At 40.4% G+C, this 16,905-nt stretch overlaps 1 protein-coding gene across 3 annotated transcripts in view; it reads left to right on the forward strand.

Moving 5' to 3' along the window:
- The window catches only part of aqr (aquarius intron-binding spliceosomal factor), a 55,368-nt gene that overhangs the window by 13,613 nt on the left and 24,850 nt on the right, over positions 1-16,905 (forward strand). For all 3 annotated transcript variants that reach the window (XM_078563271.1, XM_078563274.1, XM_078563272.1), the window contains exons 11-24: positions 1,156-1,220; positions 1,467-1,583; positions 3,516-3,629; positions 6,492-6,595; positions 7,011-7,113; positions 7,216-7,336; positions 7,459-7,600; positions 9,188-9,366; positions 9,794-9,961; positions 10,549-10,718; positions 12,330-12,571; positions 13,086-13,229; positions 15,628-15,697; positions 15,918-16,028. In XM_078563271.1, the coding sequence (XP_078419397.1) occupies positions 1,156-1,220; positions 1,467-1,583; positions 3,516-3,629; positions 6,492-6,595; positions 7,011-7,113; positions 7,216-7,336; positions 7,459-7,600; positions 9,188-9,366; positions 9,794-9,961; positions 10,549-10,718; positions 12,330-12,571; positions 13,086-13,229; positions 15,628-15,697; positions 15,918-16,028 (1,850 nt within the window). The remainder of the gene's footprint in view (positions 1-1,155; positions 1,221-1,466; positions 1,584-3,515; positions 3,630-6,491; positions 6,596-7,010; positions 7,114-7,215; positions 7,337-7,458; positions 7,601-9,187; positions 9,367-9,793; positions 9,962-10,548; positions 10,719-12,329; positions 12,572-13,085; positions 13,230-15,627; positions 15,698-15,917; positions 16,029-16,905) is intronic.

Below are 16,905 nucleotides of genomic sequence, written 5' to 3' on the forward strand. Positions count from 1 at the left end.
CACTTTAAGAAATCAAATTTATTATTTCATAGCAATCAACACTCAAGTTCTGAAGGTGAACAGCCCTGTAATGGTGCGGTGTTAGAAATCTTAGAACTTACAACACACAGGAAAGTCCTTTGGCCCTTTTATACCTGTGCCAACGCTAGTTCATTAACTGCATCGGCCTGCAATAATTCCTTTTCCTTGCCCCTTTTACGCACCCTTTGTATTCATCTTTTCCAAGTACTTCTCCAATTCCTTTTGCAGTGATATTATAATCTAAGTCCTCTCCCATGCTCAAACTTTCAATGGTCTAATAAACCTCTCCGTGAGAACAGGTGTCTTCTAAATTCCTCCTTTTGTTCTTGTGACGATCCTCATTCATCAACCAGTGGAAACAATCTCACATTTACCCCTTCAAAGCCCATCATTGTTTTGGAACTGTAGTGACCGGTAGACCAGCTTCTCTCCATTACTGGAGCCTCTCATTTCTGGTATCTTTCTGGTGAACCTTCACTCTATTCTTTACTTAGTTCTAATAACATTTCCATAACGGAATGCCAGAACTGCAAATTATATTCCAACTGTGATCTACCCAAAGGGTGGGATTTTCTGGCCCCACCCGCTGCCGGGATGGTCCAGTCCCGCTGAAAGCCAATGGACTTTTGGCTGGGCCACCGAATCTCCCACGGCGGGGTATGCTTAGATGGGGCCGGAAAATCCCAGCCAATGTCTTGTACAAATTCAGCACCTCCTCCTTGCTTTTATATTTAGTATTCTCTCATATGTAAAACTGAAATCCCAATTATCTTTTTATGACTTTCTGCCTGCACACCCACATTTAAATATCTATTATTTTATTGAGTGAGTGAGCGTTTATTGCCACTTAGACTTCTCATAGCTCTCCTTTCCAAACTCAGGAAATAATCTTGTACAAAAGACCTTCACAATATATCTTTCAATTGCTGTAATTTTTCTTTTGTTTTTACTCCTCTGTACCTCATACCCCTTTGAGCCCTCAATTAAATACGTTCACACGAGGTTTATCCTAGGTTTCTAACTACTCTTATAGTTCTCGCTTTTTGCAGAAAATTTGCTTGCATGAACATATGAAGTAATTGATGCAGATCCACATTTTGCATTATTACATTAACTTATTTATTTATAATCTAGAAATGAACAGCATGGATATGATTCATTATTGTGAGAGATTTATCGAACTAATGATAGACTTGGAGGTAAGTAGCTCCTATATTCACAGGCTGTGTATATAAATTCTAAAATGGTCTTGGTTAACAAGTTGAAGTAACCTGCTCTGTTTGCTCTGAGTCTAACAGGCTGACACTGAACTGAAAATTTGATTAAATATTTTTCAATGTGTACAGTTCATTTTCATAATTACAAAATGGGCTCTTTTTATTGATGGTTAGTTGAAAAGAAGCAAGATCCGTTGTTCAATTTGTATCCTATGCATTTTCTTAAAGGCACTCCTTCCAACACGACGGTGGTTCAACACCGTACTGGATGATTCTCATCTAGTCACTCGCTGCTACCTATCTAACCTGGTCCAGAAAGAGAAGGAGGGGCGACTTTTCTGCCAGGTGAGATGTGGCAATAACTAAATACAGCCAGTTTTACTGACGGGAGGAGGTAAATATCTGCTGACCGCATCCTATTAAGCCTTTTGAAATCTAGACAGCAGATGGGGATGCAGGGCATTCATGCTCCAGTCTGCTGAGCTGTAAAGAAGTAAGTTGTCAGATTTTTGTGATGACCATAGATGGAGAATTCCCGCTGTGTCCTGCCCTCCTGAAGGGAAATGTTAAGTTAAGGCTCTGTTTACCATTTCTTCGTGGAGACTAACATTAGCAGAGGTATTGCTGGCCATTGGTTGAGCTGTGATATGTGGAATGCTGATACGTAGCTGAAGAATAGATTCTTCAGAGCTGTGGTTTATGTTTTTTGTTGAATGTTTTCCCACCCTTCTATTGCTGTTGCACCTGCACCCTCCAGGGCTTAGTCTCTTCTGATACCTTTTCTAAATGGCCATTATTCATGGGTGAGTTTAGGCTAAGATTGCCCAACTTACCGTCCATGGATCACATGCATCTCTTGAAGCCCAGGAAACTGAACCCTGTTGTACTTTTATTACACGTTGGTTGTTTTGGCCTTTTTGTATTTTGTGAGCCTGGAGATTTGGAAAGAGTTCTCCTTGGTGTTATTGACACATTGGGTATTCAACTCTGAATCAGAAATTCAAAAGCGGGATCTTGAGGTGAATACAAATTATGCAGGGATTTAAACTTTAAATCCCACCCCCCCACACCAACCCCCTCCTCAGGCCTATGGTGCACAACTATCTGGCCCACAAAGATAAAAGCTTGGGCACATCTGACTTAGGCACCGAGTGTTTGCAGGCATCTTCGACCAATTAATATTCACAGGTCCGGTTTTATTTAGACGGCCAGCTGCTCCTGCTTTCCCCAAAGGTGCAAGGGCCCGAATGTATTATGCATCTTTTAGTATGACGAGTTTAGAATGAATGAAATTTCTAATTAGAGAATCAAGTTATGTTACGTTGAAGGACAAAGCTCCATAATTTCCAAATATAAAGTGAGCACTTTAACAGTTATTGTCCTGGGTAACTGGAACTTACATAAGTATTTCAAAATAGTGACCTATTACAGAAAGTGCTTCAGTGAAAACTGCCTGTGGTTTAGTTAATTGGTAATTCATTAACGCCTCAAGGCTGGACGACAATGCAGGGTGGAATTTTACGGCCCTGTTGCGGTGGGGAACGGGCCAGAAAATGTGGCGAGCCATTCAAAAGCCCGTTGACTTCGGCGGGACCGGAAATTCCTGTCGGTGGGAGGGGCCGGAAAATTCCTCCCCTTGGAAACAAAGTTTATGTGCTCAACCTTAAAAATTTCCGAATGTGTGGCTTTTGTGCGGATCACCTTGGGTTGGACACATAACTGACCTGTTTTTTGGCCTTTGCACTTTGGTCTGTGGTCATGCATTTGGTCCCAGTTAAAACCGACTTGGCTGCTGCACTAATTTTACAATTTTACAACTGGGGAGGCGATGGCAGAGTGGTATTTATTATCGCTGGGCTAGTAATCCGGAGACCCAGGATAATGCTCTGGGGACCCGGGTTTGAATGGTGGAATTTGAATTCAATAAAAATCTGGAATTAAAAGTCTAATGATGACAATGAAACCATTTGATTGTTGTAAAAACCCATCTGGTTCACTAATGTCCTTTAGGGAAGGAAATCTGCTGTCCTTACCTGGTCTGGCCTACATGTGACTCCAGACCCACAGCAATGTGGTTGACTGTTAAATACCCTCTGAACTAAGGGCAACTAGGGATGGGTGATAAATGCTGGCCTGGCCAGTGGCACCCATATCCCACAAACAAATTTTCATTGCGTTTTACCTCTTTGAAGTTGAACCTTGTGAGCAGCTGCTTCTAGGTTTGCTAATATATTGTAAGGCATTTGACTTATCCAGAACCTATCTGCTTATTTATAGCTGTTAGAAATGTTGAAGTTCTACACCGGTTTTGAAATTAATGATCAGACGGGAAATGCTCTGACTGAGAATGAGATGACTACAATCCATTATGATCGCATCACCTCTCTCCAAGTAAGGAACAGCAAAGTTCTCTTTCATATGGTCTTCATCATAAGATAGAATTTGCTTACAAAGTGTTATTTTTATACTCATTTAAGCATTGCGCATCACGCGATGGTAAGATGTTAATCATCTGTTTATCCTATTATGTAAGCTGGAAACAGAAACGGGGGAATGGGTGGTGTGGTTGAGCAGATCAGTAGCTGCAGAAATGTGGTGAAAACTGAGCCAAAAGACGTGTTTCTAGGTATAAACACAAAGGGAGTAGGGTTGTGAGGGGGAGGATGGAGCAGTACAGAGAGCGATGTCAGCTTACATTCTGAGCAGATGCAACACTCTGCCTATTAGATATTTCTATAAGGAAAAGCTGAATTAAGTTTTTCACAAGGAAGCTTTAGAGTGGCATTGTAATTCTTACTATTTTTACTTAAAACACTATTTTATACCTTTATACTATGAAGGAAATATGGAACTATTTGCAAGTCAGAATATTAAATTGGTGCTTAAGATTTAAAGAAGCACTGCTGGCTAAAACAGGGACCAATCATCTTATTGATGGGCTTTTTTTAACCTTACAGGACAGATAAATATATATCTGTGACTTTTGATTTGCTCAATAATGCTCAGTAAGGCCTGACCTCAATGAAAACATCAGTTAATGAATAAAAGTAGACGGCTGATACTTGTAAATGTAGAGGAGAGAGCCTTGTTCACTTAACAAAAATGCTACAGGGACAACACAGTGTATGACGCAGCTTCATGGTGACATGACACATGCACAAATTTATTTATGCAACAAGCCTATCTCACCACCACCTCTGCCAACTCCTCCACCGACTCTAATTTGTTAGTCTGCTCACCCAACGTCCATTACTTGATGGGGTAGAGATTTCCTCGAAATATTGGAAAAAAACAAAGCTATTGCCTTTGGTCCTTGCCACAAAATCTGTTCTCTAGCTACCAGGCTCTATCCCTCCCCCGGTAACTGTCTGAACTGTCCCAAGATGACCTTCCAAACATGTATTCATGCTGTCACTAAGACACCTATTCTCAGCACTATTATCACCCAACTCTGCATCACCTCAGTTCATCAGTTGCTGAAACCCTCATCAATGCCTCTGGACTTCACTATTCTAGCACACTCCTGGGCAGCCTCCCACATTCCATCCTCTGTAAAACTGAGGTTATCCCAAATTCTGTTGCCCATATCCTCTGGCTTGCAGACCTACACTGGCTCACAATTAAGCAAATTTTAAAATTCTTATCCTTGTTTTCAGATCTCTCCATGACCTTGCCCTTCCCTATCTCTGTAATCAAGTCCAGCCCATAACCCCCCTGAGATACTTGCGTCCCCCAGTTCTGGCTGCCTGAGCATCCTGGATTTTAATCGCTCCTGCATTGGTGGCCGTGCCTCCAGCTGCCAAGGCCCTAAATTTCTGAAGAATCATACGGATTCGAAACATTTACTCTGTTTCTGTCTCCACAGATGCTGTCAGACCTGCTGAGTTTTTCCAGCATTTTCTGTTTTTGTTATAGCCCTAAATTTCTACCTCCCTTTCTTCTTTTAAGACACTCCTTAAAACCTACCTCATTGCTGCCCTGCTATCTATGTGGCTCAGTGTCAAATTATGTTTGATAACATTCTTGTGACGTGCCTTGGAACACTTTACTACATTAAAGGTACTATAATAAGTTGTAGGAGGAACTGTAAAACCGAAGACTTAAGCCTGGTTCCATTTTACCAAATATTTCTGTAACAGTACTTATTTAGACTGAATGTTTTGTATCATTAAGCATGTTTAAATTCAGGACCTTATTTAGAATCTCCTGCGATAGAATCAGAGTTCCATTGTGCTTCAAGTAGGCAAAATTCTGTGGTATTTATTTTTGACGTGACTAGATGTCATAATGTTGGATTTAAAATTAACTTCAGTTAGCTGTGGTTGGAACATCAAGCATCAGCAAACAAACAGTATATGAAACTATCCAGAAATGTTCATATTTTTAACTTAACATACGAATTAGGAGCAGGAGTAGGCCACTTGGCCCTTCAAGCTTGCTCTGCCATTCAATAAGATCATGGCTGATCTGATTTTAACCTCAACCCCACATTCCTGCATACCTCCGATAACCTTTCACCTCCTTGCTTATCAAGAATCTATCTAGTTCTGCTTTAAAAACATTCAAAGATTCTGCTTCCACTACCTTTTGAGGAAGAGAGTTCCAAAGACTCACCACCTTCCGAGAGAAAATTTCTTCTCATTTCTATCTTAAATGGGCGACCCCTTATTTATAAACAGTAACCCCTAGTTCTAGATTCTCCCAAAAGAGGAAATATCCTTTCCACATTCACCCTGTCAAGACCCCTCAGGATTCTATGTTTCAATCAAGTCGCCTCTTCTAAACTCCAGCGGATACAAGCCAAGCCTTTCCTTATAAGACAACCCAGGTATCATTCTGCTAAACCTTCTCTGAACTGCTTCCAACACATTTACATCTTTCCCTAAATAAGGAGACCAATACTGTATTGGACTCCAGATGTGGTCTCACCAATGCCCTGTATAACTGAAGCATAACCTCCCTACATTTGTATTCCGTTCCTCTCGCAATAATTGATAGCACTCTGTTAGCTTTTCTAATTATGTGCTGTACCTGCAAGTTAGCTTTATTACAAATTTCCTCATCTTAAAATGTTAATGTTTTCAAGTCTGAACTGGAGGTCACTTCAAAAGAAGACAGTTGTCTCAAGTTTAATATGACTGGACTTGTGAAGAATTTTGCTTCTCGTTGCTGCTTAATCAATGGTATTTTAGATAGTCAGTAGATATTCTGATTGCATAAATCTGATGAGACTGTTACTGGTTTTCATTGCAGAGGGCAGCGTTTGCTCACTTTCCAGAACTACATGATTTTGCTTTGTCTAATGTCGCCGCTGTTGATACTCGAGAGTCTCTAGTGAAACACTTTGGATCACTTAGGTAAATGTTTTCTTTTTTCGATCACGTATCTAGTACTGTTTCTGCACAAGCTGAGTTCACATAGTATTTACGACACAGAAATGGGCCCAGCCAGTTTATGTCGATGTTTATGCTCCACATAAGCTTCCTCACACCTTACTTCATCTCGTACTATAAAACATATCCTCCTGTTTCTTTCTTCCACAATTTGCTTCCGCTTTAATGCATCTAAGCCATTTGCCTCAATTACTCCACGTGGTAGCAAAATTCTAACCACTGCTCAATTCAGCTACCGTGCCCCGAAAGGGTTAATTGAGACTCAACGTTTCCATCATATTTTTAATTTATTTTTCCTTCTGACAATTTGGAAGGATGACTTATGTGAAGAGTCTCACACCCAAGGAAAATGCTAAATAGTCTTGCTTTCCATTTACAGCCCCAACATACTCCACAAAGTGGCATCATACCTTTGTCTTTTGCCATCCCTACCTGAAGTAGAGAATACCTGCCATGAAAAGGAATTTCTCTTAGAGATGTTGGTAGGTATTGGAATGAAAAGACAATTAGTTAATATAATATTGGAGCATTTTCAAGGAAGGACATCGTTATTCATTTTAAGTTGCCTTTCTTTATTTTAAAAGGTGTCCCGACATGAACGCCGAATATCCCAAATTCAGCAATTAAACGAGATGCCACTTTACCCTACAGAAAGAATCATTTGGGATGAAAATATTGTGCCAACAGAATACTACTCTGGAGAGGGTATGATATCTATTTAGGCTTGTGGATTTTTTTTTTTCTTGGGCGATGCTGCAGCCTGTTTGATATAAAAACCTATGCTTTGTAGGACGGGTTTTGCATTGTATATTCTTTTGTTATGCCAGGTTGCCTTGCGTTACCTAAACTGAATTTGCAGTTCTTGACACTTCACGACTACCTACTGAGGAATTTTAATCTGTTTCGCCTGGAGTCTACATACGAGATTAGACAGGATGTGGAGGATGTGATCAGCAGACTTAAGCCATGGTGGGTAGCAACGTGCATGATTGCACCATTCTCTTTATGCATAAGTTTTTTCTCTCTCTAGGAATTTACCTCAAATGTAGGTTTCATGTTTGTTCCAAATTAAGATGCAGGAAATTCAAATATATTTTAAAGTTTGATTAGAACTTTCCATTTTAAGCCTTTGGGTTATATTCCTTTTTAATTTAAATATGCATACATATCCTTCCAACAAAATTTGTCTATTTAATATTTTCCATACATTCAACCATAATAATGAAGTGATACTCCCCTCATTAACTGATGACACAGTGCGCTGCCCAGCGCGCTCTCTGGCAGGAGCGGGTGTTAGATTTTCCATTGTGGTTCCAGTGGAAGGGCTGTTGCCGTGCCCAGCCCACTGCAGAGTGGAAACAACCACAGTTTCACTTTAAAACATTCACAAGCAGTTGAGTCTTTTCTCTATGTTTCTAAAACTTATTTTGAAATTCATCTGATTAATATTTTACCTTTTGGAAACATCACTCTGGCAGGAGTGCAGTGAAAGTATATTTTTACCTTTCCTTCTACAGCTGTTCCAGTGTTTAAAAGTAGATGGAAATAAGCCATCTGTACTAGTATATACTGTTTGTTTAGAAAATGATTTTTGATGCAGGTATTATCTTCTCATTGGATCACAATTTTAAAAAATGCGTTCAAATCTTTTACTCCTGTCACCCTTTTAAAGCATATTTTGCATAAATACTCTAAAATCAATCTGGGTTCACAACATTTTCTTAAGATACTTTTGTTGCCCACTGTTATTGAAAACAATTTATTAAAACCATTTTGAGTTGTATAATATTTTTATGGGACTATTTTCTCATAATTCATGCCAGACCATTGTCTTTACTGTGGGCAGGATTTTTCAGTTGGCGTGCAGGGGCGGGCCCGACAAGCCAACGTGTAAAATGATGCCTGATAACTTTGGGCGTGTGTCCCAACGTGATCGCGCTGAGTTGCGATGTTTTGTTTGGCGGGTGTGCGCCAAGGTTGGCTGCGCGCCCAGTGATATGTAAACAGCCTATTAAGGCCGTTAATAAAGTAATCAAAGTGATCGTTAACGCTGCCCGTCCAACCTTAAGTTTGGGGGGGTGCAGGCGAAAAGGCCAAGCGGCCTTCACGTTTTTTAGGAAACCTTATCCATGAGCTGGATGAGGTTTCCTAAAGCTTTTATTCAATAAATAAAAATGTTTTCACGACTATAAAAACATGTCCCATCTCATGTGATACAATCACATGAGGGGACATGTTTAAATATATTTTTGAACCTTTTACTTAATTATTTGAACATTGATTCAATCCCCCCTGAGGCAGCTCTGTGCCCAACTCTCCCTCCTCCCCCACCCCACCCCACCCCACCTGCACAGGTAGCGCTGAGCGCTACCGCTCGCGTATTACGCTGGGCAGGCCTTAATTAGCCCGTCTGCGTAAAATGGTGGTATGGAACCCATCGCGGGCGGTGACCAGCTCCACGACCGCCCCCACCCACTCCTGCCGAGCCTGCCCACCATATGAAAACTTCTGCCCTGTATTTTGGTTGGACCGTTGATTTGTTTAATAATTTCACAGGCAGGGGGAGTATGGAGGAGTTGTATTTGGTGGCTGGGCTCGAATGGCACAGCCTATTGTCACGTTCTCCATTGTCGAAGTAGCAAAACCAAACATTGGTGAGAACTGGCCGGCTAGAGTCCGTGCAGATGTAACCATCAACTTGAACGTTCGATATCAAATCAGAGAGGAATGGGAAGGTAACTCCAAACACTTTGAATTATTTTGCAGTGGGAATGAAGAATATTATGTTCTGTTTTGCAGAGGGTACAAAAGGATATTGTAAGTTTTCTTTTCCAAACATCAAGTGGAAAGGTAATCAGGAATCAGAAGGCAATTCCAGATACTGAATTGCCCACAGAAATAGAAAATCTGGAATTAAGTTGTGCTGAATAGATCAAAGATTACTTGTACTTGTTTAACTAGATGTATCTTGCTTGAATACGTGAAAATATATCAAACGTGATTTTGGGCAGAGTTGTAATATTAAACTGTCGAGCAAAGTAAATCGTCTCATTGTTCCAAGTAGTCAGTGTTTGTGTTGCTTGTTTGACCAATTCAAATAGCAGGGCTGTCTGTACTCATCTTGTTTTCTGTGGTTATTTGATGCATTTTCAATTCCTGTAGCACTTCGCAAACACGATGTGTGCTTCCTGATAACTGTTCGACCAGTGTTGGCTTACGGCACAAAGTTTGATCGAAAGCAACCATTTGCAGAGCAGTATGGACTCTTCTTTGTGCGAGGATGTGAAATTCAAGGCATGCTGGATGAGAAAGGACGGGTCATTGAAGAAGGTATAGTTTCATGTTTTCGATTACAAAATTAAATTTCTCTTTAAAAAAAAAAGAATGAGCAAATGTGTAACTTGAGCACTAATACGCTTTATGTTATTTTAGTTTTGTTCAGTTGGGCACGCTCACCTCAGAATCAAGAGTAAAAATCCCATTCCAGAACTCGCACACAGAACCCAGCTTGAAATTTCATTGTTGGAGACGTCAGTCGGATGAGATGTTAAACCAACGCAGTCTGTCTGTTCAGATAGATCTAAAAGATCCCATAGCGCTCTTCAAAGTAGAGAAAGGAGTTTCTCCAGTGTACTAATCAACAGTCAACTGTCCAATACCATTAAGAGAGATTACCTAATTATTTGTAACCTGTTTGTCGGAGCTTCCTGCTTGCAAATTGTATCCCGTGTTTGTCTTTAAAAAATGGCAACGCTTCAAAAGTACTTATTGGCCTTGAAACACTTTCAGAAGCCCTGAGGATGCGAAAGGAGCTATTGAGGCAGTTGGTCTCAGTTGTGCAAGTGTGTATTTAAGGCCGAGTATATCACTGTGTTCCTAATGTAACTCACACTGGTTACTTTTATTTCCTTTCACAGGTCCTGAGCCTAAACCAAAGCTGAAGGGAGACTCACGAACCTACAGAGTGTGGCTGGATCCCAACCAGTATCAGCAGGACATGAGCTTCTCGATTCAAAATGGGGCGGAAGATGTCTATGAGACCTTCAATATTATCATGAGAAGAAAACCCAAGGAAAATAATTTTAAGGTGAACATAATGCAATTTATAGAAATGCAGCATTCTGTTTTACACAATTATCAAACTAATAGTCATTGCAAGCAGAAAGAATGTTGCTGGACTAGTAATCCAGAGAATGAGAGTTTAAATCTCACCATGGCAGTTTGAGAATTTGAACACGTTTCTATCAGCCCAGTTCTTACAATGATTCTATCATATTACTGTCAAAACATGGTTAGTCACTAATATCCTTAAGGGGAGGTCTGTCCTCACTCATCCTGGCCTTTATATGGCTCCAGTCTCATACCATTGTGGTTGACTCATAATTGGTTTGGGAAGCCACTTATTTGTATCAAACCACTAGCAGCTCAAGACGTCAGCCGGATGAGATGTTAAACCAACGCAGTCTGTCTGTTCAGATAGATCTAAAAGGTCAATCGCAAAAAGGTTTCTTGGGCAACTAGAGATGGCCAATAATTGATTGTCTTGCCACATCCTAAAAATGAATTTACATCATTTCCTACCTGAAAACACCAATTCACATTCAAAGCCTCTTAATTTCACAATGGAATACACTGTAATTTTGAATAAATTAGCAGTATGTTTTAAGTAAATTAGCACTACAGTTGTGTATGTTTAGGAAAACACACCCCTCCAAGCCACTCACCATCCTGACTTGGAAATATATTGTCGTTCCTTCACTGTCACTGGGTCAAAATCCTGGAACTCCCTTCCTAACAGCACTGTGGGTGTACCTACACCACATGGACTGCAGCGGTTCAAGAAGGCAGCTCACCACCACCTTCTCAAGGTCAAATGGGATGGGCAATAAATGCTGGCCCAGCCAGAGAAGTCCACATCCCGTGAATGAATTAAAAAAAAAAGTAACCCTTATGTATTGGACCTTAAATTTAAAGCTATGATGTACCTGTTCAGAGTTCTTAACAAAGTTATTGATATTTAATGGTCACAAATGGCCAAATATTGTCTGCTATAACACTGATGCAGTCTCAATGTTGATTAAGTTTAGCAGTGACATTACATATGTATGTCTTAATATTTCAAATATTCACCCTCAATCGGATCAGAGACTAATGGTCTTTGGAATCTTGATTCTGCTGCTTATTTTCAAAACACATTACATGAAAGACTTAGTCTGAAATAATCATCAGGACATCCACTTCAGTTTAACACAGAAACAAAATACTGCACTGCTGGAAACCTGAAATAAAAACAGAAATACTTCATCAAAGTTCCATTGAAAGGTCATTGACCTGAAGCATTAACTCTGTTTCTTGCTCCACAAATGCTACCAGACTTGCTGAGTATTTCCAGCATTTTGTGTGTTCATTCTATTTTAGCCAACCAACAGTGTTCTCTGCAACGATTGAGCACAACTATGTGCCTGTTAAAGTAAGCACGGTCTGTGGGATTGCTTCATAATTCCTAAATGTTTTATGGATATCTGCACTTGCAAAGGGCAATTGTGAAATGTAAGTAAGTTGAATTGATGGTTAGAGACAACAAAGATTTTGTATATAATTCACCTTTTGAGTCTGAATTGTTTTGTATTTCACAACAATACTTCACTGCTGCAGCTTTCATTTGGAGCAACTGGTTTCAAATTAATTTCCTCCTCAGGCAGTGCTAGAGACCATCCGAAATCTAATGAACACAGAGTGTGTAGTCCCTGACTGGCTCCACGATATCATCCTTGGATATGGTGACCCAGGAAGTGCTCATTATTCTAAGATGCCGAATCAGATCGTCACACTGGACTTTAATGACACTTTCCTCTCTATTGCACATCTGAATGCTAGTTTTCCTGGGTGTGCTATTAAAACAACAGATGAGAACCCTGCCCTACAGAAACCTCCCTTCAGGTAAGAATACTGTGATATAAAAACAAAAAACTACTGCGGATGCTGGAAATCCAAAACAAAAACAGAATTACCTGGAAAAACGCAGCAGGTCTGGCAGCATCGGCGGAGAAGAAAAGAGTTGACGTTTCGAGTCCTTTGAGGACTCGAAACGTCAACTCTTTTCTTCTCCGCCGATGCTGCCAGACCTGCTGAGTTTTTCCAGGTAATTCTGTTTTTATACTGTGATATAAACTGACATGTGCAACATTTACATAAAGTAAAATTCTTTCTCATTTCATACCTGAAAATATTAATATCTTTGAGCATTGTGACAAATTATTTATTGCAGATTATCACCTTCCTTTACAGTGTGACCTTGTATGTGGTGTTGTACAGCATAAAGACACCATAATGCTGAACGTTTTAAGTAGAATAATGTTAATTGCAGAAAGATAATTGTTCCAGTTAATGAGAAAAATATGAAATATTATTGTCATGACCAAAATGAGCATTCCCGCCCTGCTCTCAACTTTAGGATCACATTCCCCGTACAGTATGGAAAAGGCAAAAAACGAAAAGAGGAGAATGACGACGGAGGGAAGGAAGAGACTCAAACTTTAATTGTTGAACCTCATGTGATTCCAAACAGAGGACCGTACCCATACAACCAGCCCAAAAGGTAAGGGTAGAGCATCTCCCCGTATAATTTAGTTATATGTTTGTTGACACAATTGGACTATTTTAGCTTCTAACCAGTTAAATTTAGTGGACCCTGCTGTCCATGTTCAATAATTTGCATATGCCAGTTGACTCAGGACCCTGTCATCAGGGTCAAATGGAGGTCAGAAGCTTGCACTATGTGTTACTATTAAGTTTGTAAATTCAGCCATTATTTTGTAGTTCTTTTGATGTGAAGGGTTTGGGACATTTTTGAGAGACTTCATACGGCAATGTGTAAATGCAAGTTCCCACTTTTCTATTACTTTCTTCTACTTTAATCAAAGCATCCTCCTTATACCAATGTATTCTTTCCCTTGAAAAATTATTTCCCTACCAACTCCAAGCATGCGCTGCGTCAGAGCAGGAAGTTTAAGCAGTTTCAAGATGTGCTGAGTGAGCATGTCCCCAATGAAAGTACTGCTCTGATGTGCCTTCCTCATTGTGACTCAAATTCAGACACTGACAGCTCTCCCTTGACCAACCCCTCGAACAGGGTGAAATAGGGGGCTGAATTCTTTGGCCCGAGTAGTGGTGGGCGTGGAATCTGGAGGTCCCTCCTCCAGAGTGGTGGCCCGGCTGCTAATGCCTTCTTTTTAAATTAAAGATTTATATAAGTTAGAGAAAGGTCATATCTATCGTGGGGGCATCCTCTCCTTCATTTACCTGTAAGGGTATCCTGCTGCTGCTTCCAAGTTGAATGGCCTCCTGTTGGCCTCCAGCTTTGAGAAACAGCCCAGGGATCCTTCATTGGATGGTGAGCCCACCTTTTGGTCATTAATTGGCCACAATGGAGATTCTGTAGGTTCTGCAAACAGCAATCAGGTGAATGACTAGTTGATCTATTTTTAATTATGGTGTTGGAATTTAACCCTGAAAAGTGTGAGGTGATACACTTTGGAAAGAGTAATTTGACAAGGAAGTATTCAATGAACGCATGACCCTAGGAAGTTCTGAGGAACAAAGGGACCTTGGCGTGTGTGTCCATAGATCTCTGAAGGCAGAGGGGCATGTTAGTAGGGTGGTGAAAAAGGCATATGGGACACTTGCCTTTATCAATCGAGACATAGATTACAAAAGTAGGGAGGTCATGTTGGAGTTGTATAGAACCCTGGTGCCACAGCTGGAGTACTGTGTGCAGTTCTGGTCGCCACATTATAGGAAGGATGTGATTGCGCTGGAGGGGGTTCAGAGGAGATTCACCAGGATGTGGCCTGGGATGAAACATTTAAGTTATGAAGAGAGGTTGGATAGACTTGGGTTGTTTTCATTGGAGCAGAGAAGACTGAGGGGCGACCTGATTGAGGTGTACAAGATTATGAGGGGCATGGGACAGGGTGGATAGGGAGCAGCTGTTCCCCTTAGTTGAAGGGTCAGTCACACTGGGACATAAGTTCAACGTGAGGGTTAGCAGGTTTAGGGGGAATGTGAGGAAAAACTTTTTTACCCAGAGGGTAGTGACAGTCTGGAATGTGCTGCCTAGGAGGGTGGTGGAGGCAGGTTGCCTCACATCCTTTAAAAAGTACCTGGATGAGCACTTGGCACGTCATAACATTCAAGGCTATGAGCCAAGTGCTGGTAAATGGGATTAGGTAGGTAGGTCGAGTGTTTCTCACATGTCGGTGCAGACTCGATGGGCCGAAGGGCCTCTTCTGCACTCTCTGATTCTGGTTAATGGTAAAACTTTGGACAGAGTACTGAGAATTTCTTGTTTTTAAATGAACGTTTCAGAATATTATGATTGTTATTGTTATCTTGGGCACGTTTTCATAAGCTTGTTGCTTGACACTTTGTCAAGAAAATGCTGTGTCCCACTTTAATTTGAAGAGGTCTTTAGTCCTGGTAATGGGTTCCAACTGGGCTAAATGTTACTGGAACTATGATGGTATACAGCCTATGCCAGATAGTCAGTAAACTTCTAGTAAACACCCCAACAGCTCCCAGGACAAGATCACATCCCTGCTTAAGGTCACCTACTACTTTGAACAAGTGGAATTTATCTTATCAGCAGCCAACTGTTTGAAGAAGTCTTAAGCTATCAGAGGGTGGAAGGAAACATTTCAGACAGTTAGGTTTTAAAAATAGGTTTTATTAATAACAGTGATAGCATTAGCAAAGAAACAGCAACATGATAGCCAAGGAGTGGCTGTGGGAGACAGGCAAGAGTATATTTTATGATGTAAAGTTATCTTGAAATATGGGAGGTATTGAAATGTAGATGATGAGATAATCAAGAGTTATGAGCCAGTGGTCAGCCATCAGTTAGTAAATCAAAATAATCGCTTTTTCTCTTGACATAAGTATGCATGTTGCTAATAAAGTTATTCTCATGTATGTCTACACTTGGGTTTTAATTGCAGAAACACAATTCAATTCACACCTACACAGATAGAAGCAATTCGGGCTGGAATGCAACCAGGCCTAACAATGGTAAGAAAATTTTGAAAATTTTAGCTTTTACTTCCTAATGTTTCTTCTAGTTTTAGCTAGTGTTACAGAAGCAAAACACTGTGGATGCTGGAACTTTGAAATAAAAACGAAAAATGCTGGAAATACTCAGGTCAGGCAGCATCTGTGGGAAATGTTTCATGTTACTCTGGTTGTTTCTTTTATTACTGTTGTTCTTTAAAACTGTGTTTCTGCGTTATAGGTGGTAGGGCCACCGGGTACAGGAAAAACTGATGTGGCTGTACAGATCATTTCTAATCTGTATCACAACTTTCCAGAGCAGAGGACTCTCATTGTGACCCATTCCAACCAGGTACATCAACAATAAGTATCTTCAACAATCCACTAGTTTGGATCTCATTCTGTCAGGCTGAGATACCTTAATGTTCATATTATATGTAGTATAGGCCTCAGTAAAACTGTAGTTGTTGATGACAAGTTGTGTGCAGTGCCCTGAGGAGGTGAATGATCCCTTGGGAAGAGAATTTTTTATTTGTCGTTTACCTTGGATTTGACTGGATGGCCCAGCATTGACTGACTTTTATGTATTAAAAATCAATATTAACATTATAAGCGGGGGGCAGGGGCATCTTTATGAATGCACATGATATTTTTTTCACTTTGACCATCAAGTATCAACATTGACAACCCCGTGGTCAGGAAAAACAACCAGGCATAGCAAAGTGCATTCTATTGTCCATAACCAACATGCCTAATTCTAATCCCCAGCAGAGAACCCTCAGCTATTTAAGTGTGATAATTACTTTTAAAAAAGCATCAACCATCCTTATGGCTTTAGTAAGTGAGGTTGTCAGCTTGCCAAATCTGAACTGTTTCTGTGGATCAGACAAATTCCAGAGGAGGCCTGTATTTATGTGTGACCTATGTGGCCAACAATGCAAAGAGGCTGTCATCAGTCTGAACTAGATTCAAAAATAGTTTTCAAACAGTACGTGACAATACTCAACACAGTTTGCTACATTTAATATTTTTAACTTCTTGAAGTCTCACTGGTTTAGAAATGCAGTTTGGATGTTAGTAGCTAAGATTTTGAGCAGCGCTGAGTGCTGTAAAATATTTTTGTTTAATCAATATGACCTTTCCTGATCATATACTGAACAGTTCTTTGAAATGAGTGCCCAACCAATGCTGATGACACTTCTGTTATACCTGTTTTAGTTTTGCACTGC

This window comes from Cetorhinus maximus, chromosome 18 (assembly GCF_964194155.1).
Source record: "Cetorhinus maximus chromosome 18, sCetMax3.hap1.1, whole genome shotgun sequence".
NCBI lineage: Eukaryota > Metazoa > Chordata > Chondrichthyes > Lamniformes > Cetorhinidae > Cetorhinus > Cetorhinus maximus.